The sequence below is a fragment of the Cololabis saira genome, chromosome 10, assembly GCF_033807715.1.
Source record: "Cololabis saira isolate AMF1-May2022 chromosome 10, fColSai1.1, whole genome shotgun sequence".
Lineage (NCBI taxonomy): Eukaryota > Metazoa > Chordata > Actinopteri > Beloniformes > Belonidae > Cololabis > Cololabis saira.
The window spans coordinates 42,343,937-42,366,576 of NC_084596.1; the positions used below are offsets into that span (position 1 = coordinate 42,343,937).

Below are 22,640 nucleotides of genomic sequence, written 5' to 3' on the forward strand. Positions count from 1 at the left end.
AGGAATATTTATCTTATTTCTAGTTAAAATGTCTCATTATATATTATATAACTTGTTATTTGACAATTTTCACCTGTTTCAAGTAAATTTTCACTTGAAATAAGTAGAAAAATCTGTCAGTGGGACTAGATTTATCTTCTCATTACAAGCAAAAAAATCTTGTTCCACTGGCAGATTTTTCTACTTATTTCAAGTGAAAATCTACATGAAACAGGTGAGAATTGTTGTTTTTTTCCAGTGATGAGTCTTGTTTTAAGTGTAATGAGATTTCTTTTGACTAAAAATGAGACATTTTAACTAGAAAAAATACAAATATTCTTGTTAAGATTTTGAGTTTTTGCAGTGTAGCTACCCAAAAATCCAACATTACAAAATGTTACAAAATGGGAACGCAAATCCACGTTTAGGTGCCTGGAATCCAGTTGTTTCTGTGAATTTCAGTGATCCATTTGTCTCTCTTAAGCTTACTTTTCGGCAGTCTGTAAAACGATAACTCAGATTTCTTGCTAAATCTATGAGAACAGTCGATCGCACAACAGCTCTTTCCCATTTTAGATGTTTTTTAAGTGCTCCAACTGAAAGTTTACGCTGCCACTCAGTCTTTCTGACACTCAGTGGGCGTAACCCGCTGTGACGTCACGTGCATTCCCTCTATATGTGGAATAACTGGTTGCGATGATTTGGTTTATGAGGCCTGCAGCTGCTCTCCGTGCTACTCCTCATTTCTTTACAGTGTTCCACAAAGTGCAAGTCGTGCTGGGAAGTGGAGCGATTCTTGACACATGTCAGTGAGAGAGCTGATACTATTGCCAGGACATCAGGAAGACTGTGACACACAGCTATGTCGCTTTGTAGAAAATCAGAAACATTTTACAGCTTCATGAATGTGTTCAATAAATTATAAAAACACATAAAAAAAAGGAAAAAGGCACACCAGTTATTTTTATACAAGTGTTTTTAAAAAAAAAAACACAAAAAAACTACTTGGTTCCGAGTAACTTGCAGACCTGTAGTTTTGGTTGGACTCCATGTGCTCTCCAGTCTCAAGACATTACAAATGTTCCACGTGAAGACAAAATTGTCCTGAAGTGCAAGTTTGGAAGGTGGATTTCTCTCAGTTCATGGATTCGTACCGCTGATTTCAGACTGTGGGTGTGCGACGGCCCAGATTCAGCCGCGCCTCTGCAGTCCCTTCCTCCGAGAACAGAGCACTCGCTCTTCCAGCTCCTCCGAGGGGCGCGCTAAACAAACTGCCACAGGGTTTCCAGGCCTCAGCCGCAGGGGTGCCCCACATTCAGTCAGACCCTTTCATCCAGGCGGCTCCGCAGAGCCAGGGTTTGCAGGATTGCTCCACTGCAAATAAAATCAATTCCGTGAGAGGTTTCCGCTCTCCGAGGACGCCACCGGGTCAGCTATGTCTCCGCCGGGGAGACGTCGTGCGTCTGCACGTCTACTCTGTCCTGACCGGAGTCACGTCGGAGAGCCGTGTCCATCACTCTGCTTTCTATGAGTCCGCTCTGTCTGTCGTCGGGGTCCACGGTCAGGTTGAAGTTGAACTTGGTCTCTCCGGGCTCGCCCTCGCTGTCGGCGTGCGGGCCTCCCTCTCCCTCCCCGTCGCTGTAGAAGGGGGGAGACGGGCTCTGGGGGATCATGCTCTGGTACCAGTTCCTGTTGAACTCCAGCGTGTCCAGGATGTCCTGGGCGTCGGGGTGGACCAGGTCGGCCCACGTCTCCCACAGAGGGTGCACGATGTAGTCGATGAAGCCCACCTGGAGACATAAGCAACACAGATGTTAGAAGATAAAGAATTAAAAAACTACAACTTTGAGTGTGTTTGCATGGGAAGTTTAATTCCTCTTTAATTCAGAATTAAAATGTACGACAGAGTATTAGGGCCAAACTAAGACAAAAAAAATTTGGAAATTACGAGAATAAAGTCATAAAATTATGAGAATAAAGTCGTAAAATTACAAGAATAAAGTCGTAATATTACGACTTTATTCTCGCAACAATATGACTTTATTCTCGTAATATTACAACTATATTCACGCAACATTAGGCTATGACTTTATTCTCGTAATATGACGACTTTATTCTTGTAATATTACGACTTTATTCTCGCAACATTATGACTTTATTCTCGTAATATTACAACTTTATTCTCGCAACATTATATTATGACTTTATTCTCGTAAAAAGAAATAGTTTAATTCTGAATTATTTAATTCGGAATAATTAATTGGCCCATAAGTCCTGAAAAGATCACCTATCCTTCCTGAAAAATCAGCTATGCTTATTTTTTTGCTAAATAATTGTTAATTCCTATAGCTGACGGCTGAAATTTCAACTTTATAAAATTTCGATTTTATTCCCGAAATTTTGACTTTATTCTCAAAATTTCGACTTTATTCTCGAAATTTTGACTTTAATCACGAAATATCAACTTTATTCACGAAATTTCGACTTTATTCTCGAAATTTCGACTTTATTCACGAAATATCGACTTTATTCACGAAATTTCGACTTTATTCTCGACATTTCAACTTTATTCTCGAAGTGCACAATATAAAAAAAGTTAGTTTTTCTTCCGGTAGTTTAACTTCCGGTCCCCCCCCTATCCAATCAGAACCTTCCCAACCCCCAGACCTGGAGAGGAATTGGAGAAAGACCATCAAACGTGTTTTCCATGTAAACCTCAATTCGGAATTACTATTTCCATGTAAACTGGAAGGAGAATTGTTTAATTCTGAATAATTAATTCAGAATTAAAAACCGTGGCGTTTGCGTGTGGAGCTGAGCGCCGGTGCTCTGTACCTGAGTTCTCTCCACCGAGGCGGTGTTTTTGTCACACATGGGGCTGATCTCCATGCCCCTCTCCCGCTCTCGGTCCCCCTGGTGGAAGAACTCGTCCATGATCCGGTCGGTCCACTGGCGGTACAGGTCCAGGGGCTTGGTGGGGTTGCTCAGGTCTGCACAGTGCACCATGTTCCGCAGCACCTGCAGGAACAGCGGCTGATCAGCATCACGTTTCCCCCGGCTTCACACGGGAATGTTTCCATCAGAGAAAAACAAGCTCCTCACCTGCATCCGGTCCGTGTAGTTGTCCAGCAGCAGCACGCCAGAGCTGGTCACCTTCTTGGTTTCCACCATGGTTTTCAGGTTAGCCAGGAGACTCATGTGTTTAGACATGTCCGTCGCCAGGACCTGGGCAGCAAAGAAAATACACACGATGGAATGATTAGACCTGTGTTGAAATAATCAATTATCTGATTCTAAATCGATTCTCATATTAATTCCTAAAAATCGATTCGTATGTCTAATGATCGCTTTTTTTTTTCATCCTTACAACTTTTGGTATTTTTTGGTCTATGCCCAAAAGAGGAATGTTTTGTTGGACACCAGAATAACTACTGCCATGTGTTTGCCTTTAAATATGTTTAAAGGTATGAAAACATTAAAGTTTTCAGTTATAATTGCATAAATTCTCTATATTTCTTTACTTAATATACTGTCTTGGGGTTACATTTGCATAAAATGCTAAAAACCAAATTCTCAAAAATTAAAAACCGAAATAGACCGAAAATGGAACAAATAAAAACGGAATGTAGGAAAAAATAAAACAGATTTCATCCGTCTCTGTTTCCTCCCTGGATCTGTTTCATAATTCTGACCCACGATCAATGTTCCCTCTAATTTTTCATGTATCTGGGCACACACACAAGCTCCCTGAGCAAACTGAGGACGACTGTGAGCAACATCACATATGCACGCTTTATTTTTAAGTATCTCATTACACTTAAAACAAGACTCGTCACTGGAAAAAAACACAATTTTCACCTGTTTCAAGTAAATTTTCACTTGAAATAAGTAGAAAAAGATTTATCTTCTCATTACAAGCAAAAAAGTCTTGTTCCACTGGCAGATTTTTCTACTTATTTTAAGTGAAAATCTACTTGAACTACTAGAAGTCCCAGTACGCCAGAGGCTAATATTGAGAAGTGGGGGTACTCCGTACCGGCGCGTACCGGCCCACTTAAAGCACTGCGCTGGATAGACTTTCTTGTGCGCTGAGAATATGCGGGCAGTGCGCGATTGCGCACGCGCGCAGTTTAGAGGGAACATTGCCCACGATGTTTCTGAAAGCAGTTCTATCAGCATTCTGGGAGCTGATTGGTCCTTACAGCATCATTAGTTGCCAATACTTGCTGTTTAATCTCAATATAATAATAGTATTGATATGTTGCAGAACTACAGTCATATAATTCATGCAACAGCTCAAAAAACATTTTTGATAACACTAACCCAAATCATTATCGGAATCGAATCGTATCAAATCAAATTTTGATAATCGGTTCTGAATCTTAAGAATGGGATTTGAATGGATCCCCAGCCCCAGTAATGATTCATTTAAAGATGGGATCAGGGAGTGGATGAGCTGCAGTGTGGTGCAGGCATGCAGACGTTTCCTCACCATGTCTATGACCATCCTCCGGAGCGTCTGCCGCTGTTTCTTGGTCAGGTTTTGGAAAATGTCACAGTTGTCTTCCTGCAGCAGCTTGAAGCCCACGGCCAGGTGGTGGTTCTCCAGCACGGACTCGTCGTTGTACATCAGAGCCAGCTCCGAGTCTGATCATCGCAGAGGACAGAATAGTTAGGAGTCGGCCGTGGTAACTATTCTTGTAAATGTTGACTGGATGTTTGTGATTTTCTATGTTTTTTGGGTTTTTTTTCCCAGATGCACTCACTGGTGTTGATGAGAAACTGGTTGGACACCCCGGGGTGGTCGACGTCGTGGATGGCTGCTGCGAAAATGGCTGCCAAGATCTCCAGATCGGTGAAGACCGCCTGTGTTTGGGGAGAGGAAGGGAGGATGAAGAGGCAAGGTAAGTTTATTTGTATAGCACAATTCAACACAAGCACTGCAAAAACTCAAAATCTTAACAAGAATATTCGTCTTATTTCTAGTTAAAATGTCTCATTTTTAGTCAAAAAAATCTAATTACACTTAAAAAAAGACTCATCACTGGAAAAAACAACGATTTTCACCTGTTTCAAATAGATTTTCACTTAAAATAAGTAGAAAAATCTGCCAGTGGAACAAGATTTTTTTTTTGCTTGTAATGAGAAGATAAATCTTGTCCCACGGGCAGATGGTTCTACTTATTTCAAGTGAAAATTTACTTGAAACAGGTGAAAATTGTCAAAATCTTAATAAGAATATTTGTCTTATTTCTACTTAAAATTTTTAATTTTTAGTCAAATCTCATTACACTTAAAACAAGAGTCATCACCAGAAAGATAACTTGTTATTTGACAATTTTCACCTGTTTCAAGTAAATTTTCACTTGAAATAAGTAGAAAAATCTGCCAGTGGAACAAGATTTATCTTCTTATTACAAGCAAAAAAATCTTGGTCCACTGGCAGATTTTTCTACTTATTTTAAGGGAAAATCTACTTGAAAAAGATGAAAATTCTTGTTTTAAGAGTAATAACATTTTTTGGACTAAAAATGAGACATTTTAACTAGAAATAAGACAAATATTCTTGTTAAGATTTGGAGTTTTTGCAGTGTAACAACAGTGGTGGCGGGCTAGCACGCTCCAGTGACGCCACATGCTAACCAGGTTTCCAGATCAGATCTATCTTTAGCCGACAAACTTAAAATGTAACTGTTTCCGAGCACAACAAGGTAATGAACCACGGGTTGGCAGGAGAAGCCGGGGGGGGGGACCTACGTCCAGGGCGGGCGTGGACAGCAGGATGTGCGTGGACTGGGCCACGTCGGCGGCGTGCAGGCTGTTGTGGTAGGCCACGTCCGAGTGGTAGTGGCTCTCCAGGGTCAGCATGAACGTCACAAAGGTGTCCGTGGGAATCTTGAACGTCCTCATGAGGTCTCGCTCCTGCGTGCGACACAAACAAGGAACATTTAGAGAAACTGGACCTTTGCCGAGGCCGTGATCAAAAGATGCTTCATTGTGCTGGTCGTATTTTCAACCAGCAGCTCGTTAGGTTCCGTTTTCTGTCTTTAAACCAAAGAAGCCACCCCCACCCAAGATCATTCCCAGCTAGGAAGCTGGTTCAGCAGCTAATGGTCCCCAAGTAGAGGGAATGCACATGACGTCACAGATGCGACTTCCCAGCGGGTTACGCCCACTGAGTGTCAGAAAGACCGAGTGTCAGCGTAGACTTTCAGTTTGAGCAACTGGAAAACATCTAAAATGGGAAAGAGCTGTTGTACGATCGACTGTACTCGAAGATTTAGCAAGAAATCGGAGTTATCGTTTTACAGACTGATGAAAAATAAGCTTAAGAGAGACAAATGGATCGCTGCAATTCACAGAAACAACTGGATTCCAGACACCGAAACGTGGATTTGTGGTTCCCATTTTGTATCAGGTAATGTTGGATTTTTGGGTAGCTAACGTTAAACGGTCCAATCATAAAGTTCAGTGTCCTCATCACTTTAATTTCTACAACAAATCCTGCCTTGAAGTCGGACCAAGCGTCAAGACTTTTGTAAGCCTTCAAGCTTTGCTTCGTGTATTTCCCCGGCGTAGAAATTAAGTACATATAAATATCAGTAACTGGATTCGTGGCCAAATATTAATGTCCATGGACCACTGGTTCTTGGTAACTGTACCAAATATTAATGTCCATGGACCACTGGTTCTTGGGGTAACTGTACGGGTCACTGTCAAGTCCAACTGCCTTTAATTTAAGCTGATAATCAGCTGTTATCCCGTCTTCTCCACTAGTTGCAGCTGTTTCTGTTTCTGTTTGAATGCTTTCATGGGGCAGACGTGGAGGACGGGGAAGGAGGAGACTGACCTGGAAGATGGAGTACATGATGCACGTGAGCGGTCGGTTGTGCGAATGTTCAGCCACTCTGAAAATGTTCAGTCCCCATTTGTTGATGTCCTCCAGGTCCTGTTAGAGAGAACAGGATTCACAGGTTTTAGAAGAGAGACGCCAACACTTAACACACCAACAGTAGTGGGAGATCAGCCCGTGCGTGCGGTGCTCACCTTGGAGAGCAGCTCCTCCTGGTCCGTCTTCACCCCGAAGCGATTTCCGCTGCCGGCAGAGATGCTGGACGTGTGGCTGAGCTTCCTCACGCCGCTGATCTGCGTCATCATGCCGACCTGCGGCTGCTGCTGCTGCTGCTGCGTCTGCGGCGGCGGCTGCGTCTGGCCCTGCCTCCGTTTCCTCTCCCTCGACTTCTGCACCGGGCAGGGCAGCTCCAACTCATTCTGCTTGTCTGCACGGACATTGAAAGATACAAAAAGAGGAAGGAATGGTGATTAAAAGACGAGTTTACATTTCTTTTGGTACTTGATTTCTTTATTTTGTGTGAACTGTACATTCAAGTTTGTATTTCTGAACTACACTGCAAAAACTCAAAATCTTAACAAGAATATTCGTCTTATTTAAAATGTTAAAATGTCTCATTTTTAGTAAAAAAAAATCTCATTACACTTAAAACAAGACTCATCACTGGAAAAAACAACAATTTTCACCTGTTTCAAGTAGATTTTCACTTAAAATAAGTAGAAAAATCTGCCAGTGGAACAAGATTGTTTTGCTTGTAATGAGAAGATAAATCTTGTCCCACTGGCAGATTTTTCTACTTATTTCAAGTGAAACTTTACTTGAAACAGGTGAAAATTATCAAATAACAAGTTATTTTTCTAGTAATTACTCTTGTTTTAAGTGTAATGAGATTTTTCTGACTAAAAATTTGACATTTTAACTAGAAATAAGACAAATCTTCCTGGTAATATTTTGAGTTTTTGCAGTGTATGCACAATGGTGAAATAATTTTGGCTAACCCTTGAAAAATAGAGAAACCTTTGTTGTTTCGATTGTTGTTATTTTCTTGTTTTGTTTGGGGTTTTATTTTTATTTTTTTTCTTTCTTTCTTTCTTTTTTTCTTTCCTTTACTCATATAAAACTAAACTGAGTGTTGCTTTATGATATCTCATAAATACCTGACCTTTTCAGCTGCAATTCAGCTGCCCTTGATGTCTTGTTTTATGTAAGAGCACTCTTATTGTTGTGTATCATTGGAAGGATTTGAAAACCAAATAAAGCTAAAGATAATGTTGGAAAAAAAAAGAATGGGTCCAAATTAAAGCAAATGACGTCATCATATAGACATTTTTTCCAGGTTTTTGTCCCGTTCTGGAGGCCACAAAGCTGTTCAATCACCAGGTGTAAGATACATAGCTTTTCATTGAATTGATTCTGGATTTTGGCTGAGATTGTGTCAATAAAATACAAGCTGTAAAGTGTGACAAAAAAAGAAGAGTTTACAGTGTCTCTTGGAGTAAACGGCTGGAGGACGGGGCCCTCTCACACCCATAGACATATATACGTATATGTCTATGCTCACACCCCTGTGACATTAAAGCTGCACTGACATTTAATCAACTTTTCTCTTATTTTCCTCCTCAGCCCCTAAAACACATGCAGAGACGAGTAACACGGAGAAGAAAAGACTGAAATCAATTGAAAAAAAATCATTTCCACGCAAATCTGTATGTGATGGCGTGATAAAGCCCAGTCAGGAAGTGCTAATGACATGTTATGACCATAAATCGTGCAGAAATATGTTGCAATAACAATTCTGAGAACCCTGGAAAGTTGTCGTGTTTAGCTGAAACGTTTAAAGGAAGAGCTTGTTTGCATTGAGCTGCTGCGTGTGACTCAGTCTTCCTGTTGCCGCTCTGCCACCTCAAAGGAGAAATGTCATCTCCATATGCATGAATGTGAAACTCCAGCTATCTGCATTAAAGCTGCTTTCGTCAATGAAAGTGATGACTAAATATCGTTGTCAACAAACCTTTATCACCTGAGGAAAATGCTGGTCATGTGACGATAACGATAATTAAATATATAATGCAATATCGTAGAAGAAAAAAAACCAGACTAAAAAGTAGATTACAGAATAAAAACTCTGCTAAAATGTGTCTTCATTTTCGTTGACCAAAACGAGACGAAATGTTCTGACAAAGATCCTTAATATACTTTTTTTAGGTTGTTTTCTCTGGTTTAGTCTTTAAACTAGTTTAATTTTTGGATCCACTTTCCTACATAGACCTGGAAAAGAAAACCGAATATGTCGTTGAAAAAGAAAAGGATGGGGAGAAATGCGGAAAAATAAATATGTTGTAAACTCAAATTAGAGTCTTCTGTATCTGGAATGAATGTATTCTTGAGTCTATAAGGTAAGAATAATATAATAATAATAAGATAACCTTGTTTGAATTGTAAAATGGGTTTGGCTAAATACAATCTTTGACTAAAACTAGACTAAAATGGTCCTGGACAATTCTGACTAAAATAAGACTAAAATGCTCAGACTTTTAGTCGACTGAAACTTGACACGACTAAAAGGAGAATGAACGTTACTAAAACTAATAAAAACTAAAATGATAGCTCGGCCCAAAGACGAGACTAAAACTAAAATGTAAACAGGCTGACAGAAACAACACTAATCTGCATTTGTGCAGCGTCTCTGCTGCAGTGATTAAAAACACTGAAACCTCATTTGCAGCATCCAAGAAGCTGCAGGAACATGAACCCCCGGCCGACGGACAGGTGTCAGACGCAGCGCAGATAACAACACCGCTACGCTTTAGAGCTGCGCTGCTGTGCTGGTGTCTTAAAGCAGCTCCGTCTTCGCTCACATTTTTTGACTAAAAATGAGACATTTTAACTAGAAATAAGACAAATATTCTTGTTAAGATTTTGAGTTTTTGAAGTGTAGCGTGTATTTTAACCTCATAGCCTATCTTATCCTTCTTTCTTTTAGCTTTTAGCACCGGTTTTTGGCTATTGTTTTTAATGCAAAGCACTTTGTGCGGCATTTCTTATGCATGAAAGGTGCTATATAAATAAAATTTGATTTGATTTGATTGGATTTGAGAGGGAAACCGCTGGACTGGAGGTTGGGGTGGGCCGTGAGTCACCAAATGCCCTGGGGGGGTTCCAAGACAAGGAAAGACCGCTATCCTGATGAATAATGCAGCGTCTCTCTATCCAGACGTGATGTACACAGTATGCACGCATGCATCCAGCCCCCTCAGCCCCCCCCGCTGCTCAGGTCTCCGGAGGGAAGTCCTCCCTCAGAATAAAGCCCTCCCTCCTCCCTCACACATCTCTGCAGTCACAACCAGGGGATCTGTCTGCTCCAGACCAGATCAGACTGGTTTCAGAGCAGCGATGCAGACCCAGTAAGGGGAGTATCCCGACCACTGGACACGCTTTAGGGCAGTGTCTCCCAACCTGGGGTCCGGGCCCCCCCTGGGGGGGGGGCAAAGATCTCTGGGGGGGCACGAAACTTTGTCTGCTTTGAGGATATGCAGTTGTAAAAATTATATTTGCACATGTTAAATAAATAAAAAAATCACAATAACACACCTAATGGAATACTGTAATCCAAGTCTGTATTAACCCACTTAGAAATATATTTTGGTCATTTTGGTCATTTTAAAATACTTATTTATCAGGATAAAAACTTAAAAACGTATTATTATATCATAATTCAACATTTAATCATACTACTACTCCGACAGGTTGTTAAAGGAAAAATGTTAAAAAATGTTACTCTCATATTAAAAGAGACATTTTTCAGAAATTATTTTATGTCCTTTCAATTATTTTTTGTGCTTATTTTATACATTGGTGACACAAAAGTAAGGTGAGAAAAACAAAGTACAGGGTAAACCAAAGAGAAATGTAACAAAAAAACATAATGTCATTTTTTTTCAATTAAAGATTTTTAACGCACCACTTTACTCTATTGGTGCTAGTACGTACGGGTCGGGGGCCCGGCTGGTCTTAGACACAAGTAGGGGGGGACAAGGAAAAAAGTTGGGAACCACTGCTTTAGGGTTCCCACCTCAGTGACATGCAGAATACATGCTCCTCCCTAGAGGATGCTGGGTAACTGGAGTGGTACGTTGCAGAGACTTGTGCTCACCCAGGAAGGTGTTGGAGATGTACTCGGACACTTGGTTGCCTGAGCGGCTCATCTCAGACAGGTGGCTCAGCTCCCGGTTCAGCATCCTCTTGAACTGGAAGCAGAAAGAAAAGATTATACAGCAAAGCTGTTTTATTCTCATCTCCCCCTGCAGACACCGTCCCATGACGGCGCCGCTGTGTTTATGTGGGATGTAAGGTTTGGGATCATGTCTGGGTTTGAATCTGCAGGACGTAAAAATCCAGTGCATCATGTCTTCCCAGTGACACAAAATGACGCAATTTTCCAAAGCCGTGCAGCCTCAGTCCGAGCAGAAGCACACAGAGACAAAAATCAGAGCGAGCACATTCCCCGTCTGTCGTCGCGGCATTAAAAGATCATCAGTCTAAAAACCAGGGACGCCAGAACAACATAAACAAACGCGGTGAGCTCTCCTCCGGGACACACCTTGATGTATCCCCAGGACACGGAGAACAGGTAGTTGGCCTCCGGCATGGTGCCGCTGGTCTGAGCCCCTGGTGCTCCCCAGCAGAAGCAGCGAGCGCTCCTCTCTGAGTGGATCCCCAAGGCTGAGCACAGCCTTCCCAACGGCCCGCCGCCGTGCACGCACACGGGAGAGAAGGGCTGTGGAGGAGCCCTACATCCCCAGCCGGGAACGCCTCCTCCCAGCCCCGTCCATCGCCTTCAACGATCACACGCCGCCCAGCAGAGTGATGGAATCCCCCTGGATACGGTGGATGTTTCCTCTCCCTCTCCTCTGAGTCCTCTCCCTGTCCGTCTCTCTAAACCCCTGCCTCCTCCGGACCCCGATCCCAGAGCTGGACCAGCCTTTTCCAGACCCAGATGGAGGAAAGGCAAGCTACACGACAGACGTAGGGAAGGAAAAGAGGAATGGTCCAAGGCAGAGAGAAGGAGGAGGCGGAGGAGGAGGAGGAGGAGGAGGAGGAGGAGGAGGGGGTGAAGTCCCAGCAACAGACACTGGTGGGGTCTCTCGCTCTCTTTCTCCTCCCCCTTTGCTCAGCACTGCAGAAAAGCAGGGCTTGGAGAATCCCCACATCTTCCCCTCTCTCTCTCCGTCTGGCCGTGTCTCTCCCTCTCACGCCCCCCCCCCCACCCCTCTTTCTCTTCACACGCTCTCCCCAGTCAGAAATGCAGACCAGATGAGATGCATACTGCGCAATGTGAGACTCCCAAGTACCCCGGCTGGCGTTGATCACATGGGACGGGCAGGGAGGAAAAGGAGTGTGCGTTTAGATTCACGTAATGAATTGGTCTAATTTCCAACACAAAGGAAACCATAAGACCCTCCGGCCGGGCCTTCTATACGTAATCGTTTTAAAGACTAATGTTCTCACTGCTTTTCCATGAAAATCACTTATCTGCATGAGACGGAGATGGTGATGACTGGAGGATAAGAGAGTTATGGGTCTGCATCGCAGCGCCTGCACCGTCTGCACGGTAACCCAGGCGCCATGGCAACAGAGTCACGTGGCCGGTTCCATCTTTCCCACGATGGTTACCCCCCCCCCCCCCAGTCAAAATACTCACCAGAAAACATCCAGAGATGCATATTAGAGCCTCCACACACACACACACACACACACACACACACACACACACACACACACACACACACACACACACACACACACACACACAACTCTCATAACTCTAATAATAATAATGGCGTTCATGTTGTTCTTTTCTGAGCCACAACCACAACCAAATTCACTCTATCCGGATGGAGCAATTTAACTGAATAGTTTTTATTTAAAGGCCAAAATGAAATGGATGAAGGGATCGATACCATGGACTGGGCCTCACGAGTAAAAGTAAAAGTATAAAAGTACTAGTTTCAAAACTATTTAAAGTATAAAAGTAAAAGTAATGTAAGGGGGGAAAAAGCCATTAAGGACAAAAGCCATTGAAAATGAATGTATCTTAGTATAATGCAAATATATTAAAGAACCATATATGTGTACTATTGAGCATTAACATGTGTTTCAGAGAGCAGGAGATATGATGACTAGTTGCCTATAAGTATTGTAATGGTGCAAAAAGTCAAACTTCAGAGGCATGTTATCATTTATCCTAACCTTTATTGGAATGTACATCCAAGTTTAGTTGCAGGAATCTGAGGGAACGGATGTAAGAACAAAACTGGACAAGAACATCTGAAACAACCACAACCAAATTCACTCTATCCGGATGGAGCAATTTAACTGGATAGTTTTTATTAAAGGCCGAAATGAAATAGAGTAACGAGGCTGTTTTTAAAATGTAAGGAGTAAAAAGTACAGATAATTGCGTGAAAATGTAAGGAGTAAAAGTAAAAAGTCGTCTGAAAAATAATTACTCCAGTGAAGTATAGATAACCAAAATTTCTACTTAAGTAAGGTAACGAAGTATTTGTACTTAGTTACTTGACACCTCTGGTGCTGCAGAACACATACATTGAAGTTTCAATTGTTGGCTGCAGAGCCTCAGATTATACTGTGGGGTTGATACAAAATAGAAAAAAAAGTGAAATAAAAATTCCATCCTATCATTTCTCCTACCAGACTGCTATAAAGGATTACAGAGAGGTGTTTTTGGCCGCGGCCGGAGCCGCCTGTCTGCTCCTCCAGCTGTCCCAGGGCGGTCAGACAGACAGCTTACATCCACTTGACTCTGAAACCTGAATACGACTTTCAAAGAACTGGCTCCGCCGGAGAGACGGACTGCCAGGGGCTGTCTGTGGAAATCAAAGCCAAGCTCATAAGGAGCAGAAACTTGTGCCTGGAATGAGTCCGCTCTTTTACTCAGTTCAAAGGGAAGACTGTAAGTGTTTCTTTAAAGTGCAGGAACAGAGCCGGTTTGATTGGATCTATGGAGAATGAATTAAGCGGAACGCCAGAAACACCGGCTGCACAGCGGCCGGGCCGTCCAGCTCAGCGTGCACGGTCCACACTGGCGGCACGCTGACACCGAGACAGTTACTCAACGCATGGCAGTAAGTCACGCATCCTTTTACGTGAGCGGAGAGTTTTGACATCCAGGACAAACGCAGCTTTACCAAGAGCGGTTACAAAACAATAAACTGTTCTCAAAACATCTGTCTGAATAGTTCAATAGCAAACACTAAAACAACTGTACACTGATTTGGGAAATTCTCATTGCAATTGTTATAAGTTATTAGTATAGTTTATATAGTTTAAACACAAGTTATAACTTTAACACTTTAACTTTAAGTTTAATCCCATTTTCTAAAGAGATTCCATCAGTCTAAGTTCACAACAATCACTTTCATTAACAGAGTCTCCCAACGCCGGACCGCACATCTCCAAAGATCACTCACCTTCTTCAAGCTTGCAAGCATTTCAGAGTTTTTCTGCTGCTTTTCAGAACAACATAGTCCCATTGTCGCCGAGCAAAAGCCAAACGCAGCCGTGATGAAATCCTGTAGCGTCCGAGAGCTGTTCAACTGTTCAGCCTGTCTGGGTTTTTCTGCCTGCTTCCTCTCTCTGTTCTCTCTCCTAGAGTGGCGTCAGGCAGGAAACGTATAGCGATAAAGCTGACTTGACTGCCTGGCCTTTCCACAGAACCTACCGAGAGCTCTCTCTTGGCTCCGCCCCGCGACGCAGGCCCGAGCATGCGTCTCCACCTACTTCCCCTTTTGTTTAACGGAGTAATTCTCTGAGGTCACTGACATCCTGCTTCCTTTGCAAGGGCCTCGGGGCAGCAACCTACTGACATACCTGCGCCGCGCCGCCGCGCTGCACAGCAAAAGTCCCGGAGGGAGCAGTCTGACAGACACACAGACATGATGACATACTGGAAGGTGGAAAATCACGACTTAAACAAACACATTCCTGCTGGCTGCTGGGGAGCAGAGCGGCTCTGACTGTAACCGTCCCGACCTGGAGCCGGATCACGGCTGCAGTTTGACCTCGCGATGCGACATCGCCAGCTGTGCAATCCGACAAAGCCCCGCGTGAGTCACGCGGCGTCTGCCCCGCGTGCGGCCGCCGTGTTGACACTGTCAACACGCTCTGGACGGAGGCCAGAGGGTTTTCACAGTGTAGCAACAGCAGAAAGACACGCTTCTCAGAAAAGGGTTGCAGTAAGGAACATGCTGAACGTTTACATCCCTTCTTTTTTTTTTTTTTTTTCTAGGAGGAAAATGAGAGAGGCAATACTTTTTAATTACAATTAAGTGCCACCGCAGTTTGTCTGATCTCCTCACCGCCCGTTCAGTCAAACGGAATCGCAGCACTATAATTTTACGTCCATTACGCCTTGCTGCAGCTACAGACCCACAGCTACATCTGTTTCAATCATTTTGTCATTCTTTCCCCTCCGAGGATGGCGGTCCTTCAAAGTTGAAGTGACCACATGTGCGTTAGAGTTTCCTAGTTGCTTGTCTTTTTCGCTCGGGGTCTTGTTTGCACACGAGCCCGCAGAGCATTAAACTGCTCTAAATGGATTGGGATGGCAGTGTTTGTTCAGGGCCGTCACCGGCATCGCCGTTGCCGCTGCGGCCGGGGCTAATGATAGTGGGGGCCGGGGAAGCAGCTCCCCACACTTAGGTCACCGTGCCCGGGCGGGCCGGCCGGCGGGCGGGCGGGCGGGCGGTCAGCCCCGTGTGTGGTCCGGCACCCCCGGATACACCTGTGCCCTTGGAACGGTGAAAACGGAGACACCCTGGCTTTGATTATGGGTTCAGTTACTTCCTCTGGGTCGGGAGAGAGAGAGAGAGAGAGAGAGACAGGCCTTTTTGTTTCAAAGCTCACGGCAAATGAGTGAATACACCGACTTCAGAAGCGGAGAGGAAACACTTCTTTCCATCCTTGCTCAATGGCAAAGCGATGTAGGACAGTGATGAAATGAAAGTGTAACATGATAACCTGATGAACCTCCGTGCTTTCCAAACAAGCGTTGGTCAACAGTGGGGCTGTGCAGGAAGCCCTGCAGCTGCAACGGCCTCGGGTACGATTGTCTGGAAGGTCCCACTGATGCCGTAGTGTAGGGCTGGGCGATTTTGGACCAAAATAAAATCCCGTTTTTTTTCCCTGTGAACCCGATTTTCGATTTCGATTTCGATTTTTTTTGGTAAAACTACAAAAGACAATGGAATAAATTGTTTCAAATATTTTATCTTTATTTTGAAAGAAAAATAAACAAATTTCCCTATTGGGAATGAAGTGCAACTGAAAGATACTTTAAATCCTCCTTGAGTTTAGTAAAGTGACAACATTAACAATCTTCTTGACCAAACAAAGTAAAAAATCGATTTTCCGATTTTTAACATCGTCTTGATTAATAAATCCGATTTAGATTTAAAAGGAACCCTGCATATTAAGACATGTAGTCCCTAATTAGCCACAATTGTTCTCTTATACTAAAATATGTTGTTAGAAACACATAAAATAATCTAATTGCTTTAAAAATCTACAATGTTTATCACATATTTTGACCTGCGGGAGGCGCCATGTTTTACCTGCGCAATGCATTCTGGGGGCGATGACGTAGAGCGGTGGCTCTGGGAAGATAAGCCGCGTTAGTTTAACTGGGACAGGTATCTAAAACATAGATGAGCAGCACTCTCCCGGCCGTGGAGGCTGACGAGGGAGCCCATAAGACGTCTCGGTTCAGGCAAACTGGATCAAAGTTCTGTGATGCACAGGAGATCTGCAAAAATGATCAATGTCGTGCGCATCTTACCAGTGCATTAGGCTCCTGCGTAGACGGTGTAGCCTACGGCGTAGACGGCGTAGGCTACGGCATAGCCTACGTAGCCTACGCCGTAGACGGCGTAGCCGGGGCTTTAGAGCCTGCAGCGCACCGCCATCCGCTCTCGCCGCCGCCGGGATGGAGACGCCGGTGGGCAGGATGCACGTTTGAGTGGGCATAGCCCCCCCCCTCTCCCCCCTAAAACCGGCCTCGGTGCTGGGTGATGACAGACCAGAGGCTGAGGGGACTGGCCCGGGACTTTGACGAAACGGGAGGCGCAGACTTCGCTTCAAATAGGCAAGAACATCTTTATTTAATTTAATGACACCAGATCTGGCTGGGGTTTTTATTGTAGCATCGGCTATCTGCTAGTTGAAACGTGTGGTCTGTTAGTCTATCTGAGTTTTATGGTGTTTTTATAGTTCATGCTTTATGGGGCTGCACTTTTTTATTTATTTTTTTACTTTTTTGTAGGTGCGCCGTCACCTTAATGTTTAGCTGTGTTTTGATCTGTGTTTCTGGTGCGCCGTCACCTGTTTAGCTGTGTTTTCATCTGTTTCTGGGTGTCAGAACAGTGGACGGGGGTTAGCAGGAGCCACCGTGTGACGTTACTACCCAGAATGTAAACAACAATGGCGACCTACGAGTTAAATTATATTTTCAAATTTTATAAAAAACGAAGACATCAACAAGGTTTTTTATATCACATTGTTATAATTGATACCAACATTTATCTTTTAAGACCTACATGTCTTAATATGCAGGGTTCCTTTTAAAATCGATTAATCGCACAGCCCTACCGTAGTGGTTAAATATTCGGCCAAAGCATTGTTGGCCTGGTCTCGTAGGCAGAGAGCAAAAGAAGGGAGGCTGTGGGGGGGGGGGCAACAGGAAATAGAGAGACAGGAAACCGGCGTCGCAGTCACCCGTCAGGGTCTGACGACGTCGCTGCCGACGGCGATCCTCCCTCAGACCTGAGACGGAAACAGACACCCTCACCGGACACAATCTGACACCACACAGTCTCAGTAACGCCGGGCTGCCTGCGTGTAACGATCCGGTTGAGCTCTCTACAAATTAAAAAGACAGAAACCCCCCACCCCCCACCCCAGTGCATCAAAGCAGAAGGAAGTCAAAGCAGCTGCCTTGTTTAGTCTCCGAGTCTCCGCGTTTATTTAGATTCAATTAGCTGACTTTTTCAAACGTATTTCTGTCACAAGGTAGAGTAGGTGAAAGAGCTAAACTGCTGCAGGTCCCAGCAGGACTTTATTCAGAGAACCCAAGTTTCCAAGAGGAATTCAGTCTCCTGACATTTTCCTCCGCTGTCACGACAACGTTCACGGCTTTTAAGATGAAATATTGCAACAAGAGCAGGAAAGCCCTGGAACATGACGCTATGAGCCGATGACTGGACGACCCAGGTGATTTTTATGATCTTAGACATCCTGCAGCCAAAGTGTTGCTGACAAACCACCGTGATGAAGACGCCCCCTCATGTCTCAGCCAGTGACTAACTCAGATATTAACACACAATTACCATGAATTTATCCTTACACAACTTGTGAAAGCGTCATAAGTCAAGCGCTGCGGGGGTCTGTGTTTTTCTGTCTCTTACTCCGTATATGTCATCCTGTAATGTCGTGTTCTGGCTCTCTGGAAAGCGCCTAGAGACAACTTCTGTTGTAATAGACGCTATATAAATACAATTGAATTGAATTGAATTGAGACTTTTCTTCAAACCAAAGAGAAAAGGAGATTTCAATACTTTTAGTTTTGGACAAATGACTGCTGTTATGAGAGTTTGATAGTTTTGGACCGAACCGACTACGTCTCGTCCAGTGATGCCGGAGACCAACCAAGTGTTTCCCACACACTTTTGGGATGAACTGGATGACCAACGCGTCTGGGGAACCACTTCCTGTTAGCATGAAAACATCTTTACCATATTTGACCTTTTTTTTTGTTTAGTTTTTTTCTTAATCTAGGTGATTCAATTACAGGTTTATCTTTGCAAAAATGTACGTTTTGCTCAATTCTGGGGATAATGGAAACGAGACCAGGGTGGCACTTTCTACTCATCTCAACTTGGCCTGGTTTCTTTTCCATAACAATTCAGCACCTGGAGCAGAAGTAGGAGGTTGGAGTCAAGCTGCTGTGACGTATGTGACCCTTTTTTTTGTTAGTTTGTCTCAGTGCTGCTGAAAAGTCAGCTGGAGCCATGAGCAGCTATGAAGAGACAGAGCTCCAGGTAGATCTGGTCGTTCCTTATCTCCGTCTAGATCCCTTTTTAATTCTCTCCTCAGCACCAGGTTTATGAACATCTGCACCTCAGAGTTGGATCATGAAACAGACTTTTGCTGCCGTTGCCTGTTGAATAAAATGAACAAGAATCCGTCAGAGTCTCTTTCTCTGATTTCCTCCTCCTGACTCAGACGTCTGACTCCAACCCCCCGACCAATCGGTGGTCTGTAGTGTGATGATGTCAGATACAGCCGACTCAGCCGCTTAGAACCTCGGTAGAATAGTTACAGAAAAGTATCTACTCGGCACGTTAGACCCCTGGTGGGAAAGAACCAAACTGAGGCGAGTCGAGTCGTGCTGAGTAGGAACTAGTGGAAAAGAGCCATTAGTGGACGGCTGAACGCTGGCGTCGTCATGCCAACACACTGCTGACAACAGCGTTTACTGTACGAGTTTTTCCGTGCAAGGATTTCAACAAATGTCTTCCTTATTTTTGCTGAAATGTAGTAAACTTTAATTAGCTTTAGTATTTCTTAGATCAGTGTCTCCAACCTGGGGTCCGGGCCCCCCCTGGGGGGGCGCCAGAGATCTCTGGGGGGGCGCAAAACTTTGTCTGCTTTGAAATTATGCAGTTGTAAAAATTATATTTACGAATGAGTCATTCATAATTATTATGAATGTCTTGAATATTTTTTGTGTTTTTTATACACTGGTGAAAAACACAGGAAATGATTTAATTCCTTAATATTATATCATTACTTTACATTTAATCTACTCTGACAGGTTGTTAAAGGAAAAAATGTTGGTTTCATATTAAAAGAGACATTTTTCAGAAATATTTTTATGTCCTTTTGTGAGTATTTTATACATTGGTGACATTGGAGAAAAACAAAGTCATATGTATACAGAGTAAACCAAAGAGAAATGTATCAAAAAAACATAATTAATGTTCATTTTTTCAATCAAAGACTATTTTGGTGCTAGTACGTACGGGTCGGGGGGCCCGGCTGGTCTTAGACACAAGTAAGGGGGAACAAGGAGAAAAGGTTGGGAACCGCTGTCTTAGATGACCAATCCGAACGACTCTCGGGATAAGTCGGTGTGGGAAATTTGGGGAATTTTCCGTGGTGCAAAACGCTTGAGGCATGACGGTGGTAAACACCACCATCAACGACCAAAACACCATCATCCAGCTCATCATGTTCAACCTTATGAAGCCAGGAGGCTAAAACTAAAGCTAGCAGGAAAAATAATGGAAATCCTGCACCTGATAAGGCCTTTTTGGGATTTGAGGAGACGTTTAGGAACTACGATACTGTAGATCACGTGGGGCTGATGTTACTCTCTTGTGTTGTCAAAATGCTTCCATTGTTTTCCTGCCACTAATCCACCTGCTGAGAGCCCGTCCCAACCCAGCGACCAGCGTTTCGGCGGGACACGATTTTCTTGGCCTAGATGATGTTTTACTGTACAGGACTGTCTCAGAGAATTAGAATATTGTGATTTTCTGTAATGCAATTACAAAAACAGAAATGTCATACATTCTGGATTCATTACAAATCAACTGAAATATTGAAAGCCTTTTATTATTTTAATATTGCTGATCATGGCTTACAGCTTAAGAAAACTCAAATATCCTATCTCGAAAATTAGAATATCAGAATCAGAATCAGAAAAGGGTTTATTGCCAAGTTTGTTAACATACACAAGGAATTTGTTGTGGTGATTGGTGCAATATAATACAAATATAAAAGCAAATATATAAGAGATAAAATAAAATGTATAAACAGAAATGTACAATATGAGGTTTTTAAAGTGCCGGATATGAGCCTGTACAAAAATAATACAACAAAAATAATACAACCATATTCTGGGAATCTTAATCTTAAACTGTAAGCCATAATCAGCAATATTAAAATAATAAAAGGCTTGCAATATTTCAGTTGATTTATAATGAATCCAGAATGTATGACAGTTTTGTTTTTTTAATTGCATTACAGAAAATAAAGAACTTTATCACAATATTCTAATTTTCTGAGACAGTCCTGTATATTGGAATGTTTCATGTATGTTTTTTTTTGCTTTAAGACATACGGTAAAGTTTAATGTAGGTTTGTCGTGTGATTTCGTTTTCTTTCTTTCTGTCTTGTTTTGAACTGTTAAATGTATTGTTTGTTAATGTGGAGCCCAGTAAGACTAGCTGTGTTTAAGGGCATCAAATAAACCAATAAACAAACATGTGCACATGTGACGTCAGCTTGGTCCACAGTTCTTAGGAAGAAAATTGTATTTGAAAAATTTGACTTGTTAGACAACAATAATAAAAGTATTCCTGTGTAACGTGACCTGAGCAGAGAAACAGCACAAACATTTCCACAGAAGAGAAGCCACTCGGCCATTCAAATGCAGCAGGAACTCTGCCGGCTTTCATGCAAATCCTGTTTGTCCGTCTTCATCTCCTCCATCCTCTTTTTGTTTGGTTTCTTTTCACAGCTGATCTTTAAAACGATTTGCCAACTCCTACACCGCCACGTGCTGCTTTTGCAAGTGCGTCAATGTGGTGACAATCATTTACATTTTGTATATACTATGCAAATAGTCGACCACACAGCAATTACACAGACATGCCCAGGGCTGTCAATGAGTGATGAACCTGTTAATTCATCATCATGCTTCACATTATCCACAGAGCTGATGATAACTGCTGCTTTCTACAGAAATAAAACCTGGGCTTGGACCTCAGTCATTTTGGTCTGGCAGATATCTCACCGGAGTGTCTTTCTGCGGCGTTTGTGGGAGGTCTTGTAGTGATCATTATTTCAGTGGTTCAAACACACATTTACAGAATGAGACATTCAGAAGAACTCACCACTTTTATGAGAAATAAGAATAAAAAAAATAAAAATTCCCCCCTGAACTCAAAGAAACACTTGTTGAAAGTCAAAAGTGAGATCATTTGCATCCTATGACAAATTTCTGAACACATTCATGCTTTTTTCATTTTTTATCTGCGATTCTGGTAAAATGCTGCCATTTCTTCCCAAATGCACGGCTGTCACGTGTGCGGCAGCTCCTACCTTGTTGGAGGCCATGTCGCTGACGGAGCGGTAGGTTTGGATGGTCTCCAGCTGGTCCAGACACCAGTCCAGCTCCTCCATGGTCTCCATGGCCAGTTTCTGGTACGACTCATCTGCCAACAGACACACGGACACGTATTCAGGCCCGAGAGGGTCCATGTCCCCGCCGGAGCTGCCGGAGACCCTGATGGGCTGCCCCGGGGTCCCAGGGTGGCCTGATCGCGTGGGGGACTGGAGCGCGGGCCGTCCGGAGGAGGAGGAGGAGGAGGGGGGGCAGGCGTGCACACAGAGCTCCTTCATGCTGTCACGCTCTGCCACCTCCAAGTTCAAGGAAGCTGAGTTTCTGAGACACACGGAGGTTAGTCACCGCTTGCCCTCGTGCAGCCTCCCTCTCCTGGAACCCCTCATGCTCTCGCTCATGTGTCTCTCTGCAAACCCCCTCCCACTCCGGCTGGTTCCCCCACCCCCTCCCGACCGCTCGCTCATTAACTTCTGCCGGTCCCAGTGCCGTTCTGCTGAAGAGAGGCGTGCTAGGCAGCCTGCTGCTGAAACCCCCCCCCCCCCCCATATAACCCAGCCTGCTGCTGAAACCCCCCCCCCCCCCATATAACCCAGCCTGCTGCTG

General features: G+C 43.5%; 1 protein-coding gene across 3 annotated transcripts; it reads right to left on the reverse strand.

Moving 5' to 3' along the window:
* Window positions 1–214: 214 nt before the first annotated feature.
* Window positions 215–22,405, reverse strand: LOC133453086 (cAMP-specific 3',5'-cyclic phosphodiesterase 4B-like). Of its 3 annotated transcripts, none has more exons than XM_061732948.1 (10): window positions 22,016–22,405; window positions 10,986–11,079; window positions 7,027–7,259; window positions 6,830–6,928; window positions 5,737–5,901; window positions 4,746–4,845; window positions 4,472–4,626; window positions 3,082–3,204; window positions 2,815–2,997; window positions 215–1,769 (listed from the first exon to the last, which is right to left on the reverse strand). In XM_061732948.1, exons 1-10 carry the CDS (start codon window positions 22,313–22,315, stop codon window positions 1,413–1,415), a joined length of 1,809 nt encoding a protein of 602 aa, XP_061588932.1. In that variant the 5' UTR covers window positions 22,316–22,405; the 3' UTR covers window positions 215–1,412. The 3 variants fall into 3 exon arrangements, with proteins under 3 accessions (XP_061588932.1, XP_061588933.1, XP_061588934.1); XM_061732949.1 differs by lacking the exon at window positions 22,016–22,405 and adding an exon at window positions 14,323–14,549 and having other exon boundaries at window positions 216–1,769; XM_061732950.1 differs by lacking the exon at window positions 22,016–22,405 and adding an exon at window positions 11,433–11,848 and having other exon boundaries at window positions 216–1,769.
* Window positions 22,406–22,640: the final 235 nt, after the last annotated feature.